The 27,083-nt window shown below is 48.2% G+C and overlaps 1 protein-coding gene across 2 annotated transcripts in view; it reads left to right on the forward strand.

Annotated features, from left to right (window-relative positions):
- The first annotated feature begins 1,117 nt into the window (after positions 1 to 1,117).
- PXN (paxillin) overlaps positions 1,118 to 27,083 on the forward strand; it is a 43,017-nt gene continuing 17,051 nt past the window's right edge. The window contains exons 1-3 of one of the 2 annotated variants that reach the window (XM_063173421.1): positions 1,118 to 1,190; positions 26,072 to 26,298; positions 26,770 to 26,885. In XM_063173421.1, coding sequence (XP_063029491.1) covers positions 1,124 to 1,190; positions 26,072 to 26,298; positions 26,770 to 26,885 — 410 coding nt within the window. In that variant the 5' untranslated portion in view covers positions 1,118 to 1,123. Of the gene's footprint in view, positions 1,191 to 2,272; positions 2,336 to 26,071; positions 26,299 to 26,769; positions 26,886 to 27,083 lie in introns of those variants that run through there. The other variant, XM_063173420.1, reaches the window with a different exon arrangement.

Genomic DNA, 27,083 nt, shown 5'->3' on the forward strand with positions numbered 1-27,083 from the left:
CATAGGAAGCTGAAAATAAAAACTGCATACCAGGCTACAATATGAGCAGAGCACAGTAGGCACTTTATTTATGCAGAGGTAAAAATACAACCCAAGCTGAGGCACATGCTTGTCACATGTTGGTGGAGGAAACAGAGACCCCAGGAAAGGACATGTTTCTAATGACTTTAGGTCTGCTCTGTGACCAGTCAGTGATAGTGGTTTATGCTGCTCCACCTGGGACACACATCCTGAAGTTGTCATTGTACACCCAGGGATGGATTTTGAGAAAATTTAACAGTCCCTCCAAATTATGTTTTACATTTTGCCGAGGAAGACCAGCAAGGGGGATGTCAGGTGAGATCTTTGGCATGGATGGTGAAGCATGCAGTGAAAGTCTTTACTTACATTTGTATTGTACTTAGATCTCAGTAAGGATATTATTTTCTGACAACTCCTGTGTTTGGAGTGAAAGCTGGAATGAATTTCTTGGAGATTTTTGACTATTCGTAAGCATTGGCTGGGATGAGGGAGGAGATATTTCCCTGCCCCCCTAGCGATAATTCCCATTAAGGCATGACTTAACACAGGAAATAATGATGTCTGACTTGTGCTAGCAGGGGAAACTGGGCATGTTTGTGCCTAGAGAGTGAAAAATACAGCACTGGAGATTGCTCACAGCTGACCTCACGGTCTCTGTTTAATGGAAATACAATTCCGTAATCTCAGCTCAACAACAGGACATGTGCTGTTCAGTTCTGGGAACATTCCCTGACTTGGTAGTCATTTTGTAAGGAAAAGAGCTACAAGAGTCATGTTTCCTGCATCCTCGGCAGTTCCCACACTGATAGTTTTTGGTGTATCTCTCATCAGATTAAGAAGTGAACATTTAGGCTGAGCAACTGCCTTTACTGCCATGTCAGCTTGGCTGGAGCACAGTGGGAAACAGTAGCTCTGGTGAGGGTTGAGCTGTGCTGTGGCTCAGACAAAGTGAGGACTTTGCTGCCTTGGAGTGTTGTTTTAGAGAGGTTTGAAAGGAAAAGCACGTGGGAAATGACGGTTCCAGATCATCGCATGAGAAATCCGGGTGGGCTGTTATAGTCTTTGAACACAGCAAAGGAGAAGTAGGTGATGACTTTCCTTTATGGTGGCCAAAGCTTATGGAAAATTGTTCAGGAAAGGTTTCTGCTGCCCAGCTTCCCTGGGATGGGGTAAATCAGCTGAGGCTCTGAAATGTTTGTTTGAAGGTTTTGGGGCACAGCCCTACCGCAGCACGCAATAAGCCCGGTGCGGCTGCATCAGTGCCCCGGGAGGACAATTCCTGTGGGAAAGGCTCCTGTTCCTGCAGGGCACAGTGCGGAGCTCGTGTCGCGTTCCCGCTCAGTCCCAGACGCGCGTGGGGCCGCAGGAGCGGGACGGCTCCTGTGCGGCAGGACAGGCTGGGCCCCGGCACGGCGCCCCGCGGGTGGCGGCTCAGGGCGCGGCGGGCTCAGGGCTCTGCGGGCTCAGGGCGCTGCGGGCTCAGGGCTCTGCGGGCTCAGGGCTCTGCGGGCTCAGGGCGCTGCGGGCTCAGGGCTCTGCGGGCTCAGGGCGCTGCGGGCTCAGGGCTCTGCGGGCTCAGGGCGCTGCGGGCTCAGGGCGCTGCGGGCTCAGGGCTCTGCGGGCTCAGGGCGCTGCGGGCTCAGGGCTCTGCGGGCTCAGGGCGCGGCGGGCTCAGGGCGCGGCGGGCTCAGGGCTCTGCGGGCTCAGGGCTCTGCGGGCTCAGGGCGCGGCGGGCTCAGGGCGCGGCGGGCTCAGGGCGCTGCCGGCTCAGGGCGCTGCGGGCTCAGGGCTCTGCCGGCTCAGGGCGCTGCGGGCTCAGGGCTCTGCGGGCTCAGGGCTCTGCGGGCTCAGGGCTCTGCGGGCTCAGGGCTCTGCCGGCTCAGGGCGCTGCGGGCTCAGGGCTCTGCCGGCTCAGGGCTCTGCCGGCTCAGGGCGCGGCGGGCTCAGGGCGCTGCGGGCTCAGGGCGCGGCGGGCTCAGGGCTCTGCGGGCTCAGGGCGCTGCGGGCTCAGGGCGCTGCGGGCTCAGGGCGCGGCGGGCTCAGGGCGCTGCGGGCTCTCCCGGCAGTCCCGGGGCCGTTTCCCAGCCCGGGCCCGACCCCGCTGTCCTGCCCGGGCCGGGCTGGCGGTTCCCGCGGCGGCCGCCAGGGGGCGGCGCGGGCCGCCCGGCGGGGGCGCGCGGGCGGGCGGGCGCGCGCGGGGGCGGGCCGGGAAAGTTGCGGGCGCTGAGGCGGCGGCGGCGGCACCGGCGGGGCGGGAGCGGCTCCGGGCGCGGCGGCACCGGCAGCGGGCACGGCGGCACCATGGACGACTTGGGTGAGTTCCGAGCTGCGCGGGCTCCCCGCGGCGGGGGCCGCCTCCCCGCCGCGCCCCGGGCGGCGGCGGCCGCGGCCCGCCCGGCCACGCTGCGCCCCTCGGGCCGCGGGTTCGGGCCGCGCCTGTCGCTCCGGGGACGTGTCGCTCCCCGCGCACCGAGCCCGCCGGCCCGGCTCCGCGCCCGGGCCCCGCGGCTGGGCTGTCCCGGGGCCGCCCGCCCGCAGCCAGGGCAGGCGGTGGCTGTCCCGGCCGGGAAGGGCGCCCGGCGCTCCTGTGCCCGCGGCAACGCGGAGCGTACTCGGGTTTCAGCAAACATCGCCTCCCCTGCCCCGCCGCAGCCTCTCCAGCCCGCTCTTGGGCGAGAGCTGAACTTTGCGCGGGTATGGAGTGGGGAGCCCTGGGGGGATAAGCGGAGCCCAGCCGGGCTCGGAGCTCATCCTTGTCCTCCCTGTGCTTCTCCCAGGTGTGCTGCATTATTCGGTTTCCCGAAACCGTGTAATGGAGAAATGTCAGGCAACTGGTCTCAAGGGAAAGATCTAGAGAATTTGAGTTCCTTTGGTACCAAGCCGGAAAGGGTGTGGATCTGCCAAAATCCCTTGTGCTCTGGGAGGCATTAGGACGACTGAGTTCCGCTTATGAGACTGATTAAATCAGACACTGGGGAGGGGCTGTGATCCGTTACTTCCATCCTACCTTTAATAGAAACCAGACGTTCTGTTGACATACAGTCCAAGAAAATTGCAGGTTTATTTCTGGACCTGGAAGCTCACATTACGGTGCTGGCATAAAGCTGGTGGTCACACCTTTAGAAAACAGACTTTGAATTGGACTAATGATAAAACTTACGGGGCAAGGAGTCCATCTGCTGCGTGGCTTTCTGGTGAAAGGTGTGCCCAGGGAGGATTCATCCCTGGGGAGTGAAACTTCCTGCTTTGGTGAAGTAGCTGTTGGTGGAAACAGAAGTAATTTCTACTGCAGCTTCTTCTCATGGTTATTGTTCCTTTAAGTGGAGACAGCTCTGTTCACCTTTTCTCATATCTCTCATTCTGGTTATCTCTTGGAGATGTGGTGCGAGTTCCTAGCGTGTTCAGGAATGCATTGCTAGTCAGAACAGGATTCACCCAGTCTGTGTGTTGACTTGGTGAGCAGCCCTTCAAGGTGAGCATACAGGTCTGTGTAGGGCCAGTTTGGTGTCTCAGCAGCTGCTCTTCAGTAAACCATGGGAGCCTCCCTGTGCCCACTGCAAGGGCTGCATTCCTGAACAGTGGTACTGTGACTTCCCACTTGTTGCAATAGGCTGCTGCAGTCCCTTAACATTTTTTCTTTCCTCTGTAGGAGAATTAGAGGTGAACTGCAAAGAAATTTTGAAAAAGATCTGAAATTGTGCCTGGCTTGTTTTTCTGAGCTCTGAAGTGTATTGGGACAACCAAAAGCTAGAACTTTTAGTCTGAGCAACTTGATTTCATCAAGTCTTAATTACACTGCGTCTGTCTCAATTTTTGCACAGCCTTTCAGACTGGACAAGATCTAATTAACAGTAGGCAGCTGAACAAAAAAAAGTGTGACCCTTTCTCTCTGTAAGCTTTTCTGTGGTGTACAGAATTCAGCATGGAAAGCACACCAGCTGTTTTCCCTCTGTGAATCATTGTTAGCCCAAAATGGCTCACTTACTGCTCTAAAGCCTTTCACCTTGGGATGCACACATAATGAACTGTGCTGTGCTGATACAACCCCCCTGGAATAAGTCAGATTTCGAACTCAAGTGAGAGTTGTTTGTTTTTCTTTCCCCATTATCTATGGGTGGATTATCTGAGTTGTGGATTAACTGTGCCATGGATACAGACGTCTGCACTGGCTCTGTCCACAGTCAAGCTGGTTAGGCAGGACTTGTTGGTTCAGGCACAGTGCCATGTAGACAAAGCTGCTCTGCTTCCAGGGCCAGTTTTGGCCCAAAAGGAGTTTGATATTGAGCTGGGACTTGCAGGTTCAGAGTTGATGTCAAGTCAAATCAGCTCAGATACTTCCACGCCTCGCTTCTGAATCTGTGTGGTGCAGAAATGAGCAGTGAGTGAAGGGCCTTGCTGGGCAGGAGTGAACTCCTCACAGAGACATTGGTGTGTCTGTTCTTAACTCCCTGCCTTTATCAAAAATCTCCCTAGAGCTGGAGGGTTTGATCAGTGTGCACATGACCATGTAAAATGGAGGTCCAGAAGTATGTCAGTTTGGTTCTTGGACTGGAGAGTTTATGAAACATAGGAGAATAAATTTGAGGATTCATTTGGAGTTGAAAAAAAAAATCTTCATTCCCTTTTCCCCCGTCCCCCAGTGCTGAAGAAGCTCAGACAGGAAGCTCTCTGCAGGCTGGAGCTGTGCACCCTGGCGTTCTGGGGGAGCCTCCGTGGCCCAGGACACGCAGGGCTGGGGCTGGGTGGGAGCTGGAGCAGCCCGTGCTGGGAAGGGGGAGGAGAGCAGCTGGCCGGGCTTGTCTCCCTGCAGTCCCTCTGAGGAAGCCTCTGCGGATGTGCTTGGAGTTTGACAGGAAGTTTGCTGAATGAATTTGCCGTCCTGCGGTGCTGTAAACTGGCACAGAGAGCACAGCTTTGTCCTCAAGAGTGAGAATCCAGATTTGGGGCTCTTGCCCCTTTCAGGGATTGCCAAAGCACAGCCTGTGCTTCCAGCACACGAGTGACCATCCACACATTCTTGCTTCAGACAATCTGAGATGCTGAATGAGATGCTGAGTTATGGTTCTGTGGTGCTGCCTTGTCTAAGGATTATGAGGGAACAGATCCATTAGGACTGCTTATTGCAGAGGAAAAAACCTAATTTGTGGAACCTGTCATGTATTTATGGTGAGAGGAGTAGGATAAGAGAAACTTTACATTTGCTTTAGTCAGAATACTGTTTTGATTTTGTCTCCAAAAGTTTTTTACAGCCTTATTCTGAAAGGGTTGTTTGCAAATACTACTGGGAAACCTTTTGGTAACTCCAGGCAGAAATGGCTTTTAGAAGCTTTCATTTGATGAAATTCTCATTTCTCTACTGCTGTTTAAAAAACAAAATTGTTTTCAAAGGCTTCAGATATTTTTAAACTGGATTTTGCAATCAAAGACAAAACAGCATTCACCAGAGCTTGTAAGAGGTGTTTTACAAAGAAGTTATATCTGTTTAATGGGGACGTGTTTATGGCAGTGTTTTGCTGTCCACCTCAACTACATTGTGAGCTGTTTTTTTAGGTGTGCTTTTTCACTTCTAGAAGGATATTTCTTTTGCATAAAGTTTTTCTAGCAATTTGACTTCAAAATTCTGGGCGCAGAGTTCAAGGGCACAAGAGATTTTGCTTTATGAGTTGTTTTCCTCTGTCTCTAATCCACTCTCTCTTCAGTGCTTAATCCTCTCAAGATTGACTTTAAAGGGAGCAGTCTTGCCATTGATTTTTCATGGGAGTGTGGAGGGAGGTGCATGTGTTTCCATCTGTCATCTGTCCCAACATTTGGAAGGTTGCTGTGCTCTGCAGGGCAGTGCTGTCTGTCCCTCTCCAGAGGGGGATGCTTGCCTGGTTCTGACTCAGTTCCTTTCGTTTGGGAGTCATATGCTGTGGGCTTTGGGCTCACTTGACTAAAGTTTGCTGTGAAATTGCTTAAGGTCAGCTACGCCCAGGAAATGGTACTGGGGGGAAGCACTGGTAAAGTAATTTGGTGCCTTGGCTTTCTACTGGCTCAGATTTCTGAGTCCTTCATGCTGCTGGGCGAGAAGGCTGTAAACAGAACTAATGCTCTGCACAATGGGGTTCTGACTTGTTTCAGCTCCTTAGCTGTCGTGACCCCTCGTGAAACAGGGACTTCATTGTCCTGAGCAGCTCAGACAGGGAGTCCTCTGCCTCAAGCAGTGTGTGATGCAGAGAGAGGCTTCTTTTCTTGCTGCTCTGTTTCCACGGAAAGGCTGGACTCTGTGCTGTCTTTAGCTCCTTTGTCCCTCTCTGGGAGAGGTCAACTTATCCTAAGTGTTCAGCTGCCCTCCTGGTTAAAACTGATCCTCCAACACCATCTCTGCCACGAGAGAAACAAATGGGAAACTTCTCATACATCTTCATATCTCTCTCTCTCTCACTCTCTCTCCTTTTTCTTCCTTTCCTGGGGAGCACGATAGTTCAGTTTTCTGGACCCCTTTTTCCTCACTTCTTGCCCTTTGAAGTCTATCTGTTATATGAAACAAGTTGTGAAACTGTAGAAATGACAGCTGAAATTTTGAAGTCTGGCAGCAGCACAAGGACTAATAATGCACTTCTGTTTTGATCAGAGTTGGTTTTCTGATCTGCTGCTCAGACAGACAGATAAATCCCTTATATTAAACTCTGTTTAGAGGGGGGAAAAGCCTGTCCATGGCCACAAAACAAATCTAGTTTGAATCAGACTAATGTGTTAGTTGTGATACCCAGAATCTGATGCAGCTTTGGAGACAGCCAGAGCAGATTCTGAGTGCAGTTGTGAGTGCTAGTGGAAAATGAGTGTGAGTGAATGGGATCTCTGGTCCCAGTTTCCTGCTCTGGTCTCAGCCTGTGCTTCCCTCTTTGTGCTCTGATCCTTTGTGTCCCTTTTTGTCTGATGCGGAAGCTGTTAATGAAGATGCTCTTCTGTTCCAGCTGCCTGAAAGTGACACATTGTCTGTGGGAATGTCTCACTCTGTGATTAGGGAATGAGTTCCTTGCTCACTTCAGGCCTGTCCTAACAAACTGAGGTTTAGTAACAAACCCTGGGAGTACAGGTTATCATGCCTGTTAGGATATTGCATTGTAAAATGTTGAGTAGGGAACTGTCTCATCTGTGGCAGGATTACTGCATCCAGCAGTGCAGAGTAGAAGCAAGAAGTGGCACCATTACTTTCCACTTTGGTTGAAGTTGAATGGGTTAGAGAATAAGTTGTGATCTCAAATTGGTTTCACTTGATTTAAGCTGGCTGCTGAGGTGTTCCCTGTGGCCATCTCCCTTGCTTGTGTCCACATTAACTGTTGGACAGTTAACTGCATCAGCAAGCTGATTCTTCTCAAAGTCATTTTTTACATGGACTGTGGACTGGAAAGTGAGGCCACCTCCTTCAGCTGTGGGTTATGTTTAATATAGCATAAGGTAACCATTGCTCCACAGCCTCAAAAATGTACCCTAACTTAAGGCATGTTGTTTCTCTGTCTGTGAAACAGGGGTAATTACTCCTTACCTGCAAAGTGTGGTCATGTTGGTTGAGATCTTTGTGTTTCTGAAATAGCTTCCAGCTGAAAAGCTTCTTTCAAGCTTTTCTGGTCACCATTGCTGGAAAAGTTTACAGTGGCAAGTTTAAATTAGATGTACAAGTTTTTATTCCTTTCTCAGGCCTGTTGAGTATTCCCTCTGTGCCTTTCTGATTGCTCATCCTTTCTTCACCCCCCATTATGACAGGCTGTGAGTAGGGAGAAAAGATTTTCTTTCCCTTCCAAGTTCCCCACAGTGGCTCTGCCCTCGTCTTTCCCTTCACCACAGAGCGTCGTGAAGTCATTCAAGGAATGTTGTGTGCTAAAGATATACCATAAAAATAGGAGGTGGGTGATGACTTCCTCATATCAGTTTTAGCTGTTTTTCCCATTCATTCTCATTCTCTTTGCAAATGGCCCCCGAGCAGCAGCAGCAAGCAGCTAGGTGTTTAAATCCATGCTTTCTCTTCTGTGCATATGTGTTTTTAAATCCCAGTGAAACAAACAAGTTGAAATGGGAACTGGAGTGCTGCGGAAGTTTGGTGTTGGTGTTTCAGTTACAGGAACTGAGTCCCTGAGGTTTTGTGTTTGTGCTGTTTAGGAGTCTGGTAAACTTTTTCTGCTCACAGCTTTTTCTTTTAGCAGACAGTAACTATTCTGAATTTACATGGGAAATTTATCTCAGCAGTTTGAGACAACTGTAAACTGAGGAGCCAAGAGAACTTACGGCAGACCACGGGGGAGGCAGCCTGCATTGTTAGAGCTTGGCTCCTTTTTCCCTGGGCTGGACTGTCTCTACACTGTGAACAAGTTCAGTTCAAGTTATTTAAATGATGATGAGATAGTGTGAAGTTGTCCAGTGCAGCTTGTCGTGCCACTTCTCACAGTGTTCTCATTACCCTGTGCCCATCTGTGTAGATGGCTCTGCTGGGTAAGGCACTGAGAGCCTGGCTGGCAGCATGCAGTGCAGTGTAGCTTCATTTCTTGTGGTTTTTTGCTGTTTATTGCACATGTTTAAACCTCTAACATTTTGCAAATCATTTGAAGAACATAAAAAAAAAGGTAAATGGCACTCCAGGGAACAAACCTTCTGAATGACACTCTGCATGGGGAATTGTGCTTTAAATGGCTCAGCTATAAATCAGACTGTATGGGGGCTCCAGGAATAAACCAGTCCCGTGTTTTTGTCACAGAACTGAGCTGGCAGACAGAATTAATCCTGTGTCTGTCTAGATGCCTCAGAGGATCTTGCTTTATTTCCATTGCTGGACAAGAAGGTGAACAGAGAATTTCACTTTGTGCTTTGGGGAAGTTTGTGGTTGTTCAGGGACTGTGGTTAGGTTGAGTTTTAATAAGAGCAGGAGATGGTAAAAGAAGCCAGAGGTAGAAAAGGTCATGGGCAAGAGGGCTGTAAATAATTTGCCATGGATTAGGGGCTTAGTATTCCCTTGTTTTATCCTCTTTCATGGTCCTAAACCAGTTCAGGGCTTCTCTGTGAAAAGGTTTCTTTTGGGTTGAAGCCACTAATTTCAGCTGGGTCAGACCAAGAAGCCTAGGGCTAACTGCATGTCCCTTGAGGTTACTGGTGCCCCATGAGCTGGAATAAGATGATGGCTTGGCTGCTCTCTGTTGCTCATCTTGTTTTACCATTAGTTACACTCATTGCTCCCTATTTCTCAGCACCAGCAGCTGCCTTGGGACTAGGTTTGGGTTGATTTGTTTTTGGGTTTTTTTTTTTTTTTTTTTTTTTTTTTTGGTTTTTTTTTGGTTTTTTCTGCCTTTTAGACAGAGGTGATCCCCAAGAGTAAGCTGCCTAGAGCAGTACTGCTGGTTTGAAGCTCCTGTTCATTATGGTTTTGTATGGGAGACATTTTTGGGCTGTGTAGGCCTGGTCAGGCAGTGTGACACACAGCTGGAACTATTCTGCCTGGCTGTGAGCAGCTCCAGCAGTTAGACAGGATCCCTGCAGAGAGCTGGAGCACTGGGGGAGGGAGTGAAATGCCATTGCATCCACGTCATGAAATCTCTTATCAGTGGCCAACTCAGTGTTGTGAGTGGGTGAGCTGCACTGGCCTGAGGAAGCTGCCTTTTATTTCTCCTGTGGAGGATGAGGAGCTCAGCACTGTCAGTCAGGCTGAGAGCTGTGCAGTGGCTGTGTGGAGTTTGAGATGAATTTGTCAGTCAGGTTCTTATAACCCTAAGCTTGTGGTTTTCAATCTATCCTCCTTGTGCTTAATCTGAGATTTGCTGCTTGGCTGTCCTGAGCAGTTTGCTTGGGCAGTGCCTCACAGCTGCTCTGGCATGCTGCTCCTGTGCTTCTTAACTGCTTAAACCCAGTGCCTCCAGCACCTTCTGTCTTGGGGTCATGCTTAAAAGCCTTGGTGGGAGTCTGAGAGAAAATCTGCTAGGTTATCATTCATTTTTCTAGTAGGGTTGGTTAAGGGCCTCACTTGTTGGATGCTGCTTTCCCATCAAATGCAAGGGAGAAATCTGCTTGGAGCAGATCACCGTGGTGTGGCCGTGGTGATGTGAAACTCTGAGAGCCTCTGGGCTGGCTGGATCTGCTGAGGCCCTGATTGTGTTGCTGGGCTCTGGAGGATGCTCTGTGTGGGGTGGGAGAGCCCGGGGGCTGTGAGGGGTTTGGAGCAGTGTCTGTGCTTGCTCCTGACCCTGCAGGGGTGGGAGGCTGTTTGCTGGGAGGAGGGGCTGAAGGAAGGGGCTGGGGGTGGTGCAGGGAGGAAGCTTTATGTAATTCTTGGCTGGCTTTTGAATAATTGTTTTAATGAAATGGAATGCAGTGTATTCAGTACTTGCTTGGCAGAAACAGCTTTTTTTTTGTTGTTTTTTTTTCTGTTTTCTATCTTAGAGGGGGAAAAGGAGTTGGGGTTGCTCTATTTTCCAGCTGCTTTAAACACTCTAGGCTTGGATTTGTCACGAAGATAGAAGTGGAATATTGTTTTTGCTGAGGGGGCAGTTGCTCTGCTGTGCAGGTGTGGCACATTCTGTTGGTACATTGGGTGTGTAAGTGGCAGAGCCTGGTCCCTGGGTTTGTTTTTCTGAGGGCTGGGGGTGCCAGTGTGGTTTGAGGAGGAGCAGGTTAATTTTAAAGTACCCAACAGTAACAGGATGAGAGTGATGTAAGTACACATCCATATAAAATGTGAGGGCATCCAAGTACTTGATAAGAAAATTCATCTCTTTTCCTCTGTGCCCTAGTTCAGGGCATAGTGGGGAAGAACATGATGAGCTGAGACAAAGAAGTCAACTTAATTTTCAGCGAAGCAAATATGTAGGCAGTGGGAGTCTTGAGTTCTCTAGACTTGTGCAAAACAGTCTCTCCAGTCATCTCAAAGGATTGGTGACTTTTATCATAGCATTGGTGGAGGGGCAATCAGAGATCATGCTGAAAACCCTTTTTTAGAAAGCAATTTGAAGAAGGATTTATTTCATGTACCTCTGAAAGGGAAGTTTATTCTCATGCTGCTTCTATTTCAGTATTGCTGCCATTTCCATTTTTGGTCAGTGCTGGAGATCGGTCTCTCTTACTCATCTCTACCTCCCAAAAATCTACTTTCTTTTTAATCCTAGGAATTTTCTTTTCTCAGTTGTTCTTTTCTGCAGTCAAGAGTTCTCTTGTGAGTAACAACCTTTGGTTGATAGAATAAAATTTTTATTTATCAAATAATAACAACAACTTATGTTCAGGGCACTGAGATGAAGAAGCTGTCATGCATTTAATTGCTTTATTAATACTGCTCTTGGTAAAATATCCTCACTGTTTCTCTTGCTGCTGCTGAAACAAGCAAGAGCCTTGTGAGTGGTACTTGTGTCATGATACCAGATGACAGGTACAATGATGGGTCATCTACCTTCTCATGTAAGAGGAGATAAGAAAACCTTAAACATTCTCCAGCTCTTCTCCATCCACTGGCTCCATACTCCAGTTTTAAAAATGTTAGTTTTCTATCTAGATTTAACAGTTTTCTTTCTTGCAGTGGGCCAGTGTCATGACACTGTGAAACTCTTGAGCCACATTCCTCTGCCAATGCTAAAAAAATCCCAAAAACCTCCCCTGAGTCAGAGCTCTGCAGCTACAGAGCCATCAGCAGTCTCCATCCATTTGCCACCCACACTCCCAAAGTGGACTGGGGGACCAGTTCCCACGTTAATTTCTGAAACACTGTCCTCCTTTCATTCCCAGAAGCTGTTTTTAAAGTGGAAAGAAGCTGCTTTAGCTGGATTTTTAACCATGTGCTTCTTGGGCCCTTGTACTCTGTTGTCTTTCAGAGCTGTTGCTTGCCCTCTATCTGCATAACTTGGGTTATTTTTAAGTTACAGTGCAGTGCTCATCGGACTGAAAGCTTCATTTTAAAACTTTCTACCTATTATAGTTATAAGTAGTACCAACATTCACAGGACTGAAGAATGTGAAGTATTTTGTTGCCATTTCCCCCTGCCCTGTTCTGTGAGTTTACATTGTGCTTTTGGCAGCGCTTTGTGTAAAGTCAGTTTTTGATGATGACTTACACTTTTTGGCTTACAGAGATTTCAGTGTTGCTTCCAAGTCTGCTCCCACCCCGCTGCAGAGAACCTTTGCAGAAATGAAAACTTCTTAAAAGAAACATCCACCATTTTGAGAGTACTTCTTTAATAATTAGATTTTTAACAAGCCAGTTAAACCACATTTGACACAAGTTCTCATTTTACAAAAAGGGAAACAACCCACTTCAGAGTGGTTGGCAGGTCAAGCCAGCAAGTCTTTATTTATATCTCAATATATTAACTTTTTATCTGGGTGAGATTTGCTGGGACTCTATCTCCTTACTGACACAGGCTTTTAAATCGTGAGATACCTTGGTTTTTTAAGGGTAGATTTGCATTTGTTGAATATTCTTTGCATTTATGCTTTTGGGAGCTATGCTTGTTACTTCCTGAATGGGAAGTTGCTGAAGCTAATGAAAAGTATGTGTTTCAAGGTCTAAAATTTGTCAAGTCTGCATTCTGAATCCCATTTAAGAGCCTTCAGGATAGGAATGCCTCAATAAGACTGTACTAAATATGGGTATGATTACAGAGTCTCTTTAGTGTCCCCGTTCTTTATTGCTGGAGTCCTCCTTCTGCTGGTAGCCAGGGCACTCTACATCTCATTGGCAGAATTGGTTCTTCTAATGCTTTTAATGAATTCAGAATTCTTTTAATGAATTCAGAATTTACACTAGTATTTCAGTCCTTTATTTCATCATCTTTATGTGTGTCTCAAATTTTGTGACTGGCACTTTGCCTAGATGGGTCTATGCTCAGATCTGTTTATGCTGCTCGGATAGGATTTCCACAGCTTAAAAGATGCTGTTTTTTTCCCCTCAAGTTCCATGTCCATTATTGCATAACCATGCAAATCCTGCTCTTCCCTTTATTGGTAATAGGGTCCACATGCTTTCCTGTTTCTGTTACTTTTAAAAAGGCAGCTAATTAACTTGGAATGTGCAAGCTCTGACAGTATTTTGTCTGTGTCTGTGTCCAAACCCATTTTTACATAAGCAGATGGAGAGGATCACAGGGATCCTTAGCAATGCTGTTCCTGGCTGTGTGGTACCTGTGTGCTGCTGGGGTGTCTGAGGTGCTGCTCCTGCTGCTGCTGAAGGAGGAGAGGGCTTTACTTTTGCTTATCCTTTCTCCTTCTGTGTTGTGTGACTGTTTGACATATCCCTTCCTGCTGACTGCTGTGCTCGTCTCTTCCCTGACCCAAAAGAAGACAGTCAGCTTTTTCCCACTGGGTGTGTATCCTGTTGGACTGCTTCACAGAGGGGTCCTGTGAGAGCCAGAGCCTGTACCAGTAAGTGGCAGCAGCACATGTCTGGAAGAGGGAGTAAAACCTCTCCATTTTTGGCAGTGGTGAGCTGTTAATTTGCCTTTCTGCATCTTATGAAACTGTATCCTTCACTCCCGGGTGCTCACTGTCCAGTGGAGCTCCTGTGCTCCTGGAAACCCTGATGTAACATGTTTTCCTTCCCTGGATGAGTTGGAATCAGCACTTAGCAAATGATGATCTCCAAGCTGAGGAGTGCTTTACAGCTGTTGTGAGGGGTCCCCTGAGAGGTCAAACCCACGCCCTTCTCATTTCCACCTGAGGGCTCTGGGGCACAAGCACACCAGGATTGCTGCTGCCCAGAGATGTGGAGACCACTGCTGTGTGTTCACAATGTTGTGATTTGCCGCTGTTGGTTTCACACTAAGCTACTGCTTAGAAGCTGCTTGGAGGAGTGATCCAGTCCTGGATCAGCATGTGTTGTAACCTCAGTGCTTTTTATGACAGCTTTCAGTTGTACAAATTTCAACCAAATGACAACACAGGGCTTAAAAAATGCCCTTTTCTACCCTCTTTTCAGTGGGCTTGCATGGGCATGTAAAGGGTTGATTGTTGCAGCTGGGTGCTGCACACCTCTGCATTCAAGCCTTGAGCTTTTGTTACCAGAGCTGTGGTTTAAAATCTAATGTCTTGTTTCCTGCTGGTTCTGTTCCCATCCTTGGACTCTTGTCTCGTGGAGATCTCCTTTGTACCAGATTTGTCAGATGTTTGTAGAATGGCAGGGCTGTGTTTTGACCTGGTGCTTGTGGAGTAGCTGCAGGCTGGTGTAGCAGGAAGGGTCTGGTTCCTCAGATAGCTGCCTTGGCTGAGCCCCTCTTCCTGTAGGAATACAAGGCAGTTGGTACTTTGTCCAGAGGCCTTGGCCCTGGAAATTTTCCCTGAGGGGTCACTTCAGTGGCTGCTTGTTTGGTGTTTGTAATTTTTTGTTTTGGCAGAGCACAGCAGATCCTGTTCTACTTCTAGAAACTTTCAGAGGGAATCCAGCACCAAGTGAAAATTCTTATGATATGCACAAGAAGGGTCACTTAATATTTTGCATGTGTAAGGATAAATAAAGGACTAAATAAGACAGTGTATTGGTTACTAGTGGTTTTGGCTTTATTAAGTTTATTTTTTTCCCATCTAGAATGTTGGCTAAAATCCAACCCAGGTCAGTAGCGAGGTGTTAACTGCTTAGTTGTTTGTGTAAAATGTTTACACTCCCTCCAGTCTGTTCCTCCCACCAAAGTGGCCAGGATGCCGTGTCATTCCTGTTTGTACAGAGCAATGTCCCTGGCTTTAGTCTGAGCCAACCCTCCCTTCCAGAGACACTTGGGTCAGGATTGGCCATTTGCTGCTGCCTTTGTCTGGGACTTCCTGGAAATGCCTGAGGATGTGTTTGCTGTCAGGCAGAGATCAGAAATAGATCTTGCATAAGAAGAGCCACTCCAGAAGAAGATTGTCAGAGGCTGTACTTACCCTCCTTGGAGTCCAGAGCTGTTTCCAATTTCACAGCTGACACACAGGGAGAGAAATGGAGACTCTAATTTGTGCAGATAGTTGTTCCTTGTGATCTTTTACAGGGCTAGGTGTAACTGCCTGCTGAATGCCAGTGAGTTTGCTTCCAAAAGGAGAGGATTCTGACAAAAGACTTGGTGGCAGGTGGAGCTCATAGCAGACTGCAGATTCAGGCTGAGAAATTCCAACTTAAATATTTTTAGTACAGGCCTGAGAGTCAGATTTGTTTTCTGTTCTGATATAATATGGACTTGCCATGTTATGTTGTGCTGTTCAGGGCTGCATCTCAGTTCTCCATTTCTGAAAGGTACATTTCTTTTGTGCTGTCAAGGAAGTGTGAATGTTAGGATGAGGATTCTGATTTGTGAGCCTTGTTGGGATTCAGGTGCAGTGGCTGCAGACTTCACTGCCTGCAGTTGCTGCAGGCCACGGCCAGTTCTATCAATGCAAAATGGAATATGTGGAGATTGAGGTTTAGGGTGTGGAACTGTGACAGCTGTGACTGAAAAGCTTCCATGTGATAAGTGCTGTAACTTGTGTGTGGGAACATCATCTGAGGACAGTGGTACTGAAATCAAACAGCCTGAATCCCTGGAGGCCAGGAGCTGGAGTACTGGGGAAGGCTGGTAAATTTTACAGATCACCCTGTGATCCTTCTCTTGTGCAATCTCCAACTTCTCTGTCCAGTGAGCAGAGCCCAGCTTTGCTCTTCAGCATTGTGCAAACGTTGAGGTCAGATCAGCTTTTGCACACGCTGTGTCACAGGATGTGCCACAGCTGTGATGTACAAACCCTTGACAAACTTTTCCTCATTCTCCTGAAGACTGTTCATGGAGCAGTGGAAGAATTTTTTGTGCTTCTCCAGCTTTGGAAATGGTTTCCTGTTATTCAGGACTCTGCCAGCCCAGTGAATCTAGGTAGAAAGGAACCACACAAAGGATTATCTTCTATTTTAGCTTCACACAACCATGAATCTGGAGGCATCCAAGGCTTGTGTAGCTGCATCTGGCCTTCTCAGGAGCCTTTGGTAGCTGTGAAACTGAAAATATTTATTTGTTTGGTAAGGAACATGGAACATGAATTCAATTTTCAGCAGCCAGTCTTAGCATAAGGTGTTTTTTCTTGGCATGAGCTGTTTGCTGCTCACCGCTATAAACAGAGGGAAGTAAATATAAGATATCTCTTTCCACTTCAGGTGTGGAGAAAACCATGCTATAAAAAAAGAAGATGCTGTATGTGGCAGGAAATAACCCTTCCTTCCATTCCAACCCCCTGATCTAGCACTTCTGGAAATGAGAAATAAATGGGAGGACACACCCTTGGGAGGGAGCAGCCTCTGAAAGTCTCTGTCCTCTATGCTGCCCTTGGATCTTCAGTGCCAGTGAGAGTTTGTTCTTCCTGGTGTTTCTGTTGGCAGCTTTTGAATGTGATAGGCAAGGCAGTGGAGTGCACAGCTGAGGTTAATTTGAAGAACTTCAAAAGGCTACACTTGGGTTTAGCAGCTTTTTGTCCAAAAACCAAAAAAACATATTCAAACCATATTTTGTTTCTCTGGAGCATTTTCCCTTCTGATAGGAGAAGGGACTTGAAGTACAAATCACTTTCAGTGTGAGGATGCTCAGCACACTTGTGACATATTGAGGAACATTTATCTCTGACCACAAAAGCAGTTGTGTACCTTGTGGGACTTCCATTATCTCAGCCATCTAATGAACTGTTCTGAGACAGGGGAAAGTGGATGGAAGTTTGGATCAGGAAGTTGGAGAAAGGCAGAATAACTGCATGTTTCTCTTTTGTAGGTGCTGGTTCATTTATCTCACTCAGTTTCAGCTGGAGTCTAGTGTTCAGAGAGCTAAGTGGAAAAATTCTGGTCCTACGGGAAAATCTTTGTGGTTCCTTCACACAGCCTGGACTGTAGGCAGGGAGTGCTGTGAATTTGTTATTTCATCCAGGAAACTCTGCTGACTCAATCTTCAAGCACTTGTGGTGTCTCTCAGCTCTCAGCTGAGCTGGTGTTCCCATGCCCTGTGGAACTGGTTAAGATCAGGTTACCTCCCTGCCAGCTTGGTGCTGTGAACAGAGCCAGCAGCCAAAGGATTTCCCAGCCTGTTGCACCCAGGATGTCAGGTGGTGGCTCTGAGGTGCTCCCCAAGGGATGGGGCTGTGGCTCCCAGGCACTGCTGGTGCCAGGCTGCAGACTGGTCAGCTGGCTCTCCCACAGTGTCCTTGTGCCCTTGAGAGCCCTGCAGCTGCTGGGCTGCACAGGAGCCTGCTGACTGCACCCTCACCCTGCAGACAGACAGACAGACAGACCACTGCAGCTCTGGGTGGCACAGAAATGCATTCATTTGCAAGAACATGGTGTGGGCAGGGAGGATCTAGTGGTGACATGAATGGTTTTTCAGCAGAGCCACACACAAATAGCCCTCCTGCCCATCTGGGGGATCTGGTGGAAGCTCTGAGCTCACATGATGGCTTCTGTTAGGTTTTTGTAGCACACAGAGTTGGCTTATCTCCACTTTTATGGTCAGGAGTCTGTCAAAATCTCACTCTTCAGCTCAGCAGCACAAATGAGGCATCAGTGGGTGCATTGCACGTGCAGCCCTAGGGACTGAGCCATGTCACAGTCTTGGGGCTAAAAAGCCAATATTTAATGTCAGTGTTGGTTTGGGTGGAAGCAGCAGATAATGTCTCCAGAATAGGGAGTGTTTCAGCTGGAGCTGTCTGCTGGCTGCATCTTTTCAGGCTGCCTTTTCTTCTGGTCTGCATCTGAGCTGCAGATGAGTTATGGGAATCTGACAGGGAGGGTAGGTGATTTCTTTCAACTAATGGCAGGATGGGCTGGATTTACAATTTGTGTTCTGGCCTAAGTTTTGAAAGTAGAACATTTCCATTTAAAGCAGAAATTTTATTCATTTACTTGAACAAGAGCTCAATTCTGCCATTGGTCTTTTTAATATATTTTCTAAAAGCTGCTTAAGTCATAGAATGGTTGGAGCTGTTCTTCCAAGAAACCTAATGAGTTTATCTAAAAAACTGAAACCAACACCTCAGCAAACTTTTATTGGATTAGTAAGTTGAATTAGTTTAGAAAGTATCTGGTGATCAGCAGGGCAAGTTCCAGGAATAGCCTGGGTTTGCATGCTAGGGAAGGGAGGATCCCTGGGCCTTTCCCTTACACTGGCAGTGCATGATGGTGTCAGCTCTGCTGGAACTACAGCCAGAGCACTCCAGGGTTTGCAGTTCATCCCCAAAAATGCAGTGATTAGTTACTGATAAACAGTTCCTGAAATTGCTTCACACAGGCTGCATTTGCACACCCTTTTACAGCCCCAGGCTTGGGGTGGTGGCAGTGCCTGTTAGCTGTGACCAGTTAGTTGGCCACAAGCTCTGGAATAAACTCTCCAGCTTGGGTCTCAGTGGTTGGGAAAGGAAGCCACAGTCCCTGCTGCAGCTGCTCATGCAGACCACATCTCTCACTGCAGTGTCTTTCTTTGTTTGGATGTTTGCTGATAGTGGTCAGAGCTGGGTGCATGTGCTGCTGTGCTGGGCCAGGCTCACTGCTTTGGCTGCCAGTGCTCCAGTTCTGGCACAGAAAGGATTCAGGGTGGCTGCCACCCCCTGATTCCAGCAGCAGTTCTGGCTGTCACAGGGTGGATCCTTGCTCAGTCTGTCTCTGCAGCCTGGGCTAGCCAGGCACATCTGCAGCTGGGAGGTTGCCTTTGCTTTTTGGGAGCACCCACACAAGTTTGTGAATCAGTGCTACAAATGCAAAATTTTGCTAATTTTAAGAGGCAGTTTTGATCTGAAAGTAGAGAGAAGCTTCAGAATATTAATGGTTGTTGTCTTTACTATAATTTACCATGCCACATATTGATATTAGTTTGGACATTTGTTTTGTTAAGCAGTGACACAAGACATGACTTGCAGCAATACTTTGATAGTGAGAAAGCACAAGGCTTTAAACATTAGTACATTAAAGAGAGAGCTGAGTGATTTTACTGACCATGCAATCTGAACTTTCTCTAAGCAGGTCTGGGCAATGTGAAGTAAAAATCCCAGTGGCTGCTCTGCACTCATACTCCAGCAGTTGTTAGGTCTGGAAAATGACTTACCTTTTGTGGCTTGGATTTTTGTGTATCTTAAATAACAATCTGCCCCTGCTTCACAAGAAAGCTGAGCACTTTTGTGTGTCCTGTGTTCTAACCACTTTCTTGACATATTGATTACATTTTGGAAAACTTTTAGATGTCATCTCAAAATGTCTTAGACAGCAAGCCAAACTATTTCACATGCTTTCTATATATGTGAGCTGGAGAACTTGAGGATTTTAAGAGCATATAATTGCTCTTTGAGTTTTTAAGGTCTCATTTTGAATGTAGTCTTTGTATTTTCTTGCTTTTGTAGTCTCTGATCTTTTTACATTTAAAAACATTGATTTAAACCTGTTAATAAATGTCTTTTACCTGGAAGTCAATGCCTTTACCTGTTCTTGATTTTCCTATTTCTGATAAGGCTCTTCCATTTTGCTGAGAAAAATCAAAATGGGAATTCCTGCCATCAGTGTTTGGGGCTCCCCACACCTTCTGCAGTCGAACTCCAGGGCAGTGAGAAGCCCTAGCAAGGCTCCAGCAAGTGTTCTTGATGCAGGTCTTGTAGAGCACTGCAGATATTTCTTTTGAAAGGCTGTTTAATAGGATAAATATACCCAGGCTCCCCATTCCTCTGCAGTTACTCATAAGGTAAAACTGTCATGCCAGGGATTGGGTTACTGCCTTGAGCTGTCTCCCTCTATGTGAGCTGGAGCTGCATTTATTCCTGAAGGTGCTGGGGAGACTTACTTGAACCTAATGAGGTTTTTAAGGTTTGCATTCAGGGGTTTTGCAAAGAGGTGTCTCAGATGAGGCTGCAAGCTCAAACTGCAGTTCTGGAAATGCAATTCCTTTCCCCTCACTCTCTCAGGGGACAGCAAAATCAAGGATTTGAATTCAGCATCTTGCAGGTATTAAGAAAAAAGGGCTGGAGAATGGTGTGTGATTCTGCCAGTGAGAGGTCTGCAGTTTGTCTGATGCCAAGAGAGACATGATTAGCATGTAAAGTCCATCTCATTGAGAGCTGCCCTTGGGGCTATCTTCATTTTTATTTCTATTTGCCAATCCTCTAGGAATCCTCTGCTGCCTAAACCAGGAAAACTTGCAGCACTTCTACTTATTTGGGTAAATAGAGGCAGGGGGAAATAGGGAGGGGCAGGTACCTGTTCTGTGCAGCTGCAGCAGAGGAAATTCTGTAGTTTGTGCTCTGACATCTCATCCTGATTCCCCAGTGTGCTGTGTCTGGGCTGTCAGGGACATGTGGCACCAGAGATGCTGGGGAGATGGGACTCTGTGGCTGAATGCATTTGCTGTGTGCTGGCTGGGTGAGGAATCCTGTCTCCAGTGCTACTCACTTTCCAGATGTCTCCTGCAAGAGGCAGAGCTACAGGCAGTCTGTGGTTTGATACATGTGCAGATGTGGCATTCAGCTGTTGAAAATGAAAGGCTGCTATCTGAGGCATTTGAAGTATCTTGCTCCAGTTATGCTTCCATTTCCTCCCCAGCAGTAGATGAGATGGGGAAGAAAATTGACCACCATCCTTTTGATCTACTCACTGTCTTGATAATGCTGTGATTTGCTGTGTCAGCATGGCTTAATAATCCTCAGTTGTGGAGAGAGATGAACTGCATATGGAAATCCTTTCTCCGGAGGAAAGCAAATTTAGATTTCTCTAAATTGCCTCACTTAAAAAAAAAAAAAAAGGAAAGGATAAATTCTAAACCGCTTATGAATAGTGGAAAATTATTTACTGCTTGAGGAAGAATTAGCATTGAAAAGCTGCTTGATGTCAGTTGGCAAATGTGAATTTGTCGATGCCTTGTCATGTAGGTTTTTTCAGAATTAATCCATGATGTGTTCTGCTTCAGTGTCACCTTAATCCAAGAGCATTTCTGAAATGCACAGGAAAGGGGAAGTGAACAAAGTATGCTTTGATATGCATGGGAAGACACATCTAAATATATAAATATCTATTTTTCTTTTTAGTCACTTTAAAGGGGCTGAGTCCAGCTCAAATTCCTGGAAAGGGGTGTTGGTGTGTGCATCAGTACAAAGGGTACCTCTTGCTGTTGCAGACTGCAGAGCAGTGCTGTGCTCCCTGGGCTGGTGCTGCTGCTGTGTCAGGCAGAGCTGGGCTGTGGGAAGCTGAAGAATGTGCCCCTGGCTGCTCAGAGGATGCTGCATGTGCAGGCAGCGAGTGCTGACACGCAGCCGTGCCGAGGGAGCCTGCCCTGGAGCTCCTCTGGGCCCACGGAGCTGTGGGCTGGGGAGATAGCACAGGAATGTGCACTGTAGAGCTGGGAATTTTCAGTGCAGCTTGAACTGGTAAATGGGGCTCAGCCTGAGGATTTGTCCTGCTCTTCTGCCTTGCTGCTTTGCTGGTAGAAGGGATGTTTTGTGAGTGGTTCAATGCACTGGACATCAGTGTGAGAGTTCTTGTCCTGAGCTGTTGAAATGACCAGCAGAGCTTTGCTTTTGCTGGGAATTACCTTGAAGCAAAGCAGTTGGTATTAAAGGGCTGCTTGTATATACCTAATTAATGTGCAGAATGGTGTCGAGCATTTGTAGACCAGAATACCAAGGACCTCTTAGTTAATAATGATCTTTGGCAAAAGTGAGGAAAGGGAGAGAGGAGCAAACTATTGTCCCTGCACCTCCAGGTGTCTTGGAGTGCTTTTCAGTGGTAAACGTGTCTGATGTTGCATCATTCTTTAACTGTCCCTCCTCCACAGGAAAATCTTTGTAGAAAACCCACCTGAGTTCAAACAGCAATGTCCTCCCATATGGGGAGGATGTGGTTTGACCAGCCCTCAAGACTAAATGTGATTTCAATTGATTTCAGTTGAGTATGTAATTTTTGGGTTGTCCAGTGGAGGGGATTGAGTCTCTGTCCTTCTGTTTCATGTTCTCACACAGCTTTGCCAGGTGGCTGGCCAGGTTACCTGAGCCTGTGGAGGACCAGCTGTGCTTATGCTGAGGTGCACAGGGATTTAGGGTTTTCTTGGCTGTGTAACTGCTCCAGAGTAGCCATGACAAGCAGGAGTGTCCAGGTTGGTGGTGTTACAGCAAGTTTCCCTTTTGCACCCTCCTGAGAAGCGCTCTGTGAATGGAGTGGAAAATACAGATTTCTATATGCACAGCCCATAGATAGCTGACCCCTACCGAGTCTTTGGAAACTGGGGTGATTCTGCTCCGTGCACGTCTCTGAGCTGACATTTTGTCTGTGGGTTGTGTTAGTGGCTTGTTGTAGTGAGAGTGGAGAGAGGGGTGATCCTGGTTTCAAGGTCCGTTATAACTCTGGTTTACTTTACTGCTACAAAATGGTTAAATCTATTCTCTTGAGATGACTACATGTATAATCTTCATCCTCGGGAGGCTGTGCCTCCTAGAGCCGTGTCTGTGGGTTCCAGAGAGTATTTGGGGCAGCGGTGAGGCTGTGGTGGGTCAGGGTGTGTGGCTCTTTCCGGAGCTCGGGGCGGTGGCTGCGGTGAAATTCGCCTCTCCGTGGGGAGGTGCAGCACACGTGGCACCGCCGGGCGTTCCTGTGAGCCTGAAACAGGGACAGGCTCCCGGCTCTTGGGGGCTGAACAGGTGAGCTGGAGGCGCTGCCAGGCCGGGCACTGCCCTGCGTTTCGTCGCTGTCCCTGTGAGGTGTTGGTGGTGCCCTCTGATGGATGCTGGGCACGGGCCCGAGTCACTGCCTTGCGGTGGCACAGTCTGCTGCTTCCTACGGGCTGATTCACACGTCCCGCAGCACTGTCCCTCAGGGGTCACCTTGGGCAGGAACACTTCATTACCCACTGAATCGATCGAGACTGTAATATTTCTATTTAAGCATTTAATATTCCATTTAAGGAGCAGTCACTGTTGTGAACTCAGTGCTGTGACGAGAGGTGCAGCACAAGGCACAGCATCCCTGTCACAGTTCATCAGGTTACAGATGCTGGTCCCTTTTGCAAAAGAGGGAGTGATGCATCTTTTTCTGTTAATAAATCTCCATTCTTTCCCCTCATCTCTTATCTCATATTGTCTTCTGCTAGTTGTACAAATCCTAAATGAATGCACAGTGCTTTGGGACCTCTTGGGATGAAGTGCTTAATGGAAAACAAAATGTTAATCCCTTTGGTTAATTTTTGGTTGGGTTTTGAATAATAGCCTCAAGTCACGCTCTGGAACTCCTTGGGCTGACCTCCAGGGGACGGACCTGCAGCCCGTGCCTGCATTGGGGAATCGCTTCCCCCTGGCAGGATGATGGCTTTGGGGTGGCACGGTGCCGCCGCCCCTCTCACCCTGCCCTGGCCGCGGACGTTCTGCTGCTGCTGCCGGGCCCTTTGAACGGGCGCAATTTCGCATTTCAGCAGAGTTTCAGAGAGCTGTGGTTGTTGATGAGATTGGATCCGGGAACGGCGACGGGGAGGAACGTGAATGGGGAAGATCTTCCCTCTGTCATGGCTGTGAGCCTGGAGGAGCGGGGGCACAGGGGAGGGAGGACAGGGGACTGCAGATTTGGAGGCGAGCAAGCACTGAGAGAAATCCTTTCACATCGGGAAACCGGTGTGTGAGCGCCTTTGCTGTCCCGCCCGCTTGGGGTGGTGCCTTCGTGCAGCTGCTTCGATATCAGTTGTAAAGTTGGAGTTTAGTTTGAGTAACCGAGTAATTCCTCTCCGGCCTTTTCTCCTCCCTCCGCTTTCCGTTCCTCGGCTTTGCCTTGTTTGCTCAAGTCAGGAAGAGGGAGGGCATGGGGGCGGTTAATCATTAACCTTAACTCCTTCACAGCCATGGGGCTCAGTGCTCCTGGCATTTCCAGACCTCCCTTCTTCCGCAGACCTGTAAAAGTAAATCAGTGCGTGTAGCCGAGCTCACTGTGTGTGTGCCATCAGCAAAAGGCAGTGGGTGTCTGTCCCATGATCAGCAGCACAGAGAGGAGCCGAGCAGGGCAGTGTCTGTGGTGAGATGGTTACAGCTGCTGCTCCTGCACTGAGGGCTGGTGGAGGGTGGAAAAATGGTTCGCGTCCCCTCTGCAGGGCCGGAGGAGCCCAACACCCTCACGGGATTTTCACTTCCTGGTGGAGTTTGAATTGCCTTTGTCATTGGAGGGGAGAAGCAAAAACCACTCCTTCTAGGCAAGCACTTCTCTGGGAGGTGGTGTGCGTGAAACCTCCAGTCGCAGGACCTGCCTGACTGTAGGAATTGCGGTTGATCGGCAGTTCCCTGCAGGTATGTGCCTTTCACTCTGCAGCCCACCAGCTGTTCCTTTGCTTGAAAAGAAGATTCAGTTCATTTTTCCCCAGCTGTGGAATACTTGTCTCCCTTCAGAGAATCTGCTTCTGGGATATTTTGGTCCCTTTAGGAAGATAGATCCTGTGACTTTAATGGTTTGGAGCATCTTTGGTGTATAGAAATAATTTAACACAGCATTTAATTTTCTAATGGCTGTATTCTACTCTCTGAGTGCAGGACTCCTTATTTTTTCTTTTGTGATGCTTTGGTTTTTTTGAAAAGAGTGAATATAAAAGCAGCAGCTTCCTCATGTTGTAATTCAATAATACTGTCCTCTTCCAATACATTTTCCTGCAGGCTTGCTAGGTGCATTGGCTGCTGTGGAGTGCTGTGCTCAGGAAGTGGCTCGGGGCTGGCAGGTGCTGCCTGGGGAGCTGTGGGCAGCCATTAGTGTGAGCAGTTGCTCGGTTGCTATTCTGGTGCCACCAGCTCCTTGTGACCTGGTGGGGGACACTGCAGGGTGGCCACCCTCAGGCTGAGCCCCTGTGCCCAAACCTGAGTGTCAGGTACCTGCTGTGTGCAGAGGGGCTCTGCTGAGTCTCTCTGGGGACAGCTGGGTCTGTGCAGGGGGAAGGGAGATCCAGGGGGCTCACAGTGTCCCCTCCCAATTCTCCTGAAGTGTGTTCCTGTTTTCTGGCTGAATTCCACATCTCCAGAGGGACCTGCCGGATGTGTCCTGTGAGCATGGGGAGTGCTGATGTCTCCAGTGAGCTGACTGCTCTCTAGCAGCCTTGCTGAGGTGTGCACTGGTGTTGCTGCCCCAGTGGAAAGCTGGGCCCGTGGCCAGCGAGGCTTTCTTTGGAAAGTGAGTGCAGCACAGACCTGCAGGCGCTCACTGGAGTTTCCCCTGCAGGAACTGCAATGGGCTCTGCAGGGTGGGCACACGGGCTGGAAGGTCCAGCAGGTCAGGATTTGCCTTTGAGTCACCCCAGAGGAGTGCAGGGTTGGGAATGGGCAGAGGATACATTTGCAGGGAGAAATCCAGAAGGCTGGGAATGCCATTTTATGCCTAATATCTGATGGGACTGTGAGATTTTTGAGAAGTGCTAACTGTGTGATGTGGGTCTTCTGCCTGGCATGAGTGACTGTGTTTGTAGCTGGTGGAGGTTTTCCTTCTCTTGAGGAATTTGTGAGCAGTCTCCACCCATCTAGTTAAGAATTGTTTCCAGAAGAAATGGCGTTTACCTGGCAGCCTCTGGAAACTTGTTAACTGTTTGTATGATGTACTGAGGGGGATTTTTGTCAGGAGAACTGAAATACATCCTCCTGCTGCTCTGATGGACCGCTCTGAGCATTTCATGCTTCTTCCCTACCTTTGGCTCGGGAGAAAACACCTCCTGAGATCTTGTTTCCTGCAGAAAGCAGTGCCTGCGGCCACAGTAAATGACTCTGTGATGATGTGGGGCCTGTAATTAGTCTGTGTCAATATCCTGTTGGAGTAAATCTCTGGACAGGCTTGCCTAGGTTGCACTTCTGCAGGGTACAGTGAGACTACAGGTTCCAGTTGTTGTGTGTTTTTCCAGTTAAGGCAAAAATCTGAGACTGACACAGCTTTTCTGGCTGCTTTGCTACATGTTGGTGTTTTCTTTGTAGTACAAGTTAGATTAACTCGTTCATTCCTGAGCAGCAGTAGTGTTTTTAAAGGCATTTGGTAGATTACCCAAGATGAAAAGTCCTCCCAAAAAACTTCTGACACAGATACATTAAATGAGAAGAAAGAGAGAAAGCTCTAGTCCAGGTTTTTACCATTTTGTTGGGTTGTTTTGCTTTCCTGCAGACGCCTTACTGGCAGACCTGGAATCAACCACCTCTCATATCTCCAAACGCCCAGTGTTTCTCACGGAGGAAACTCCTTACTCCTACCCAACTGGAAACCACACGTACCAGGAGATTGCTGTGCCACCCCCGGTGCCCCCACCGCCTTCCAGCGACGCCCTGAATGGCACCGTGATCGACCCCTCAGAGCAGTGGCAGCCCAGCACACCCAGATACGGCCACCAGCAGGTGAGTGGGGCTGTGTGGGTGGCAGGGTGCTTGTTTTGTGAGTGCAGGGTCTCAGCAAAGTAAGGAGGAGGAAATAGGGAGAAGTGAGGATGGATTTGGCTGTGGAGCAGGGAAATGGGGGGGAGCTGGGAGTTTTTATTAGAATTAACTGGTTGGAGCAAATGGCAGAAAAGAATTTGAAAGCCATCGTCATTGTGCTGACAAAATGGTGGTGTGATGAGATTAGTGTTACTCATCTGTCTTGAGCCTGTGGAAGGCAGACTGGGGGTTTCCAGCACAAATCTGTGACTCATAGGCAGGTCTGAAGTAAGGGGAAAACTGTTCCTGGTGTAGCCCATCTGATAGAGACTGGCTTGACTAAAGAGCAGATAATTTATTTTGTTCTGCCTTGTCAATGCATGGGTTTGTAATGCAGTAGTGTATATATTTGTTTTGTATTCTCTGTTTCCAATGCAAATCTTGTTTCCACAGCCTCAGTCCCAGTCTCCTATATACAGCTCTAGTGCCAAAAGCTCCAGTGCCTCCGTTCCTAGAGACGGGCTCAACTCTCCTACTCCCCGTGCCAGTGAAGAGGAACACGTCTACAGGTATCCTGTCCCTTTTGAGATAAGCCTGACTCACAACTTGAGCTTGCTGAGGGTCAAGCTGCTTTCTATAAGTGGAAACAAACACTGCTCTCCGTGTGTGTTACATTGCTTTGTGTCAGTTTTGATTGCCTCTTTGGTAACACACCACTGTAACTTCCATACTCACTTCAAACTCTGACCTGGCCCTTGGGCTTGCTC

This window comes from Melospiza melodia, chromosome 20 (assembly GCF_035770615.1).
Source record: "Melospiza melodia melodia isolate bMelMel2 chromosome 20, bMelMel2.pri, whole genome shotgun sequence".
NCBI classification, from domain to species: Eukaryota; Metazoa; Chordata; class Aves; order Passeriformes; family Passerellidae; genus Melospiza; species Melospiza melodia.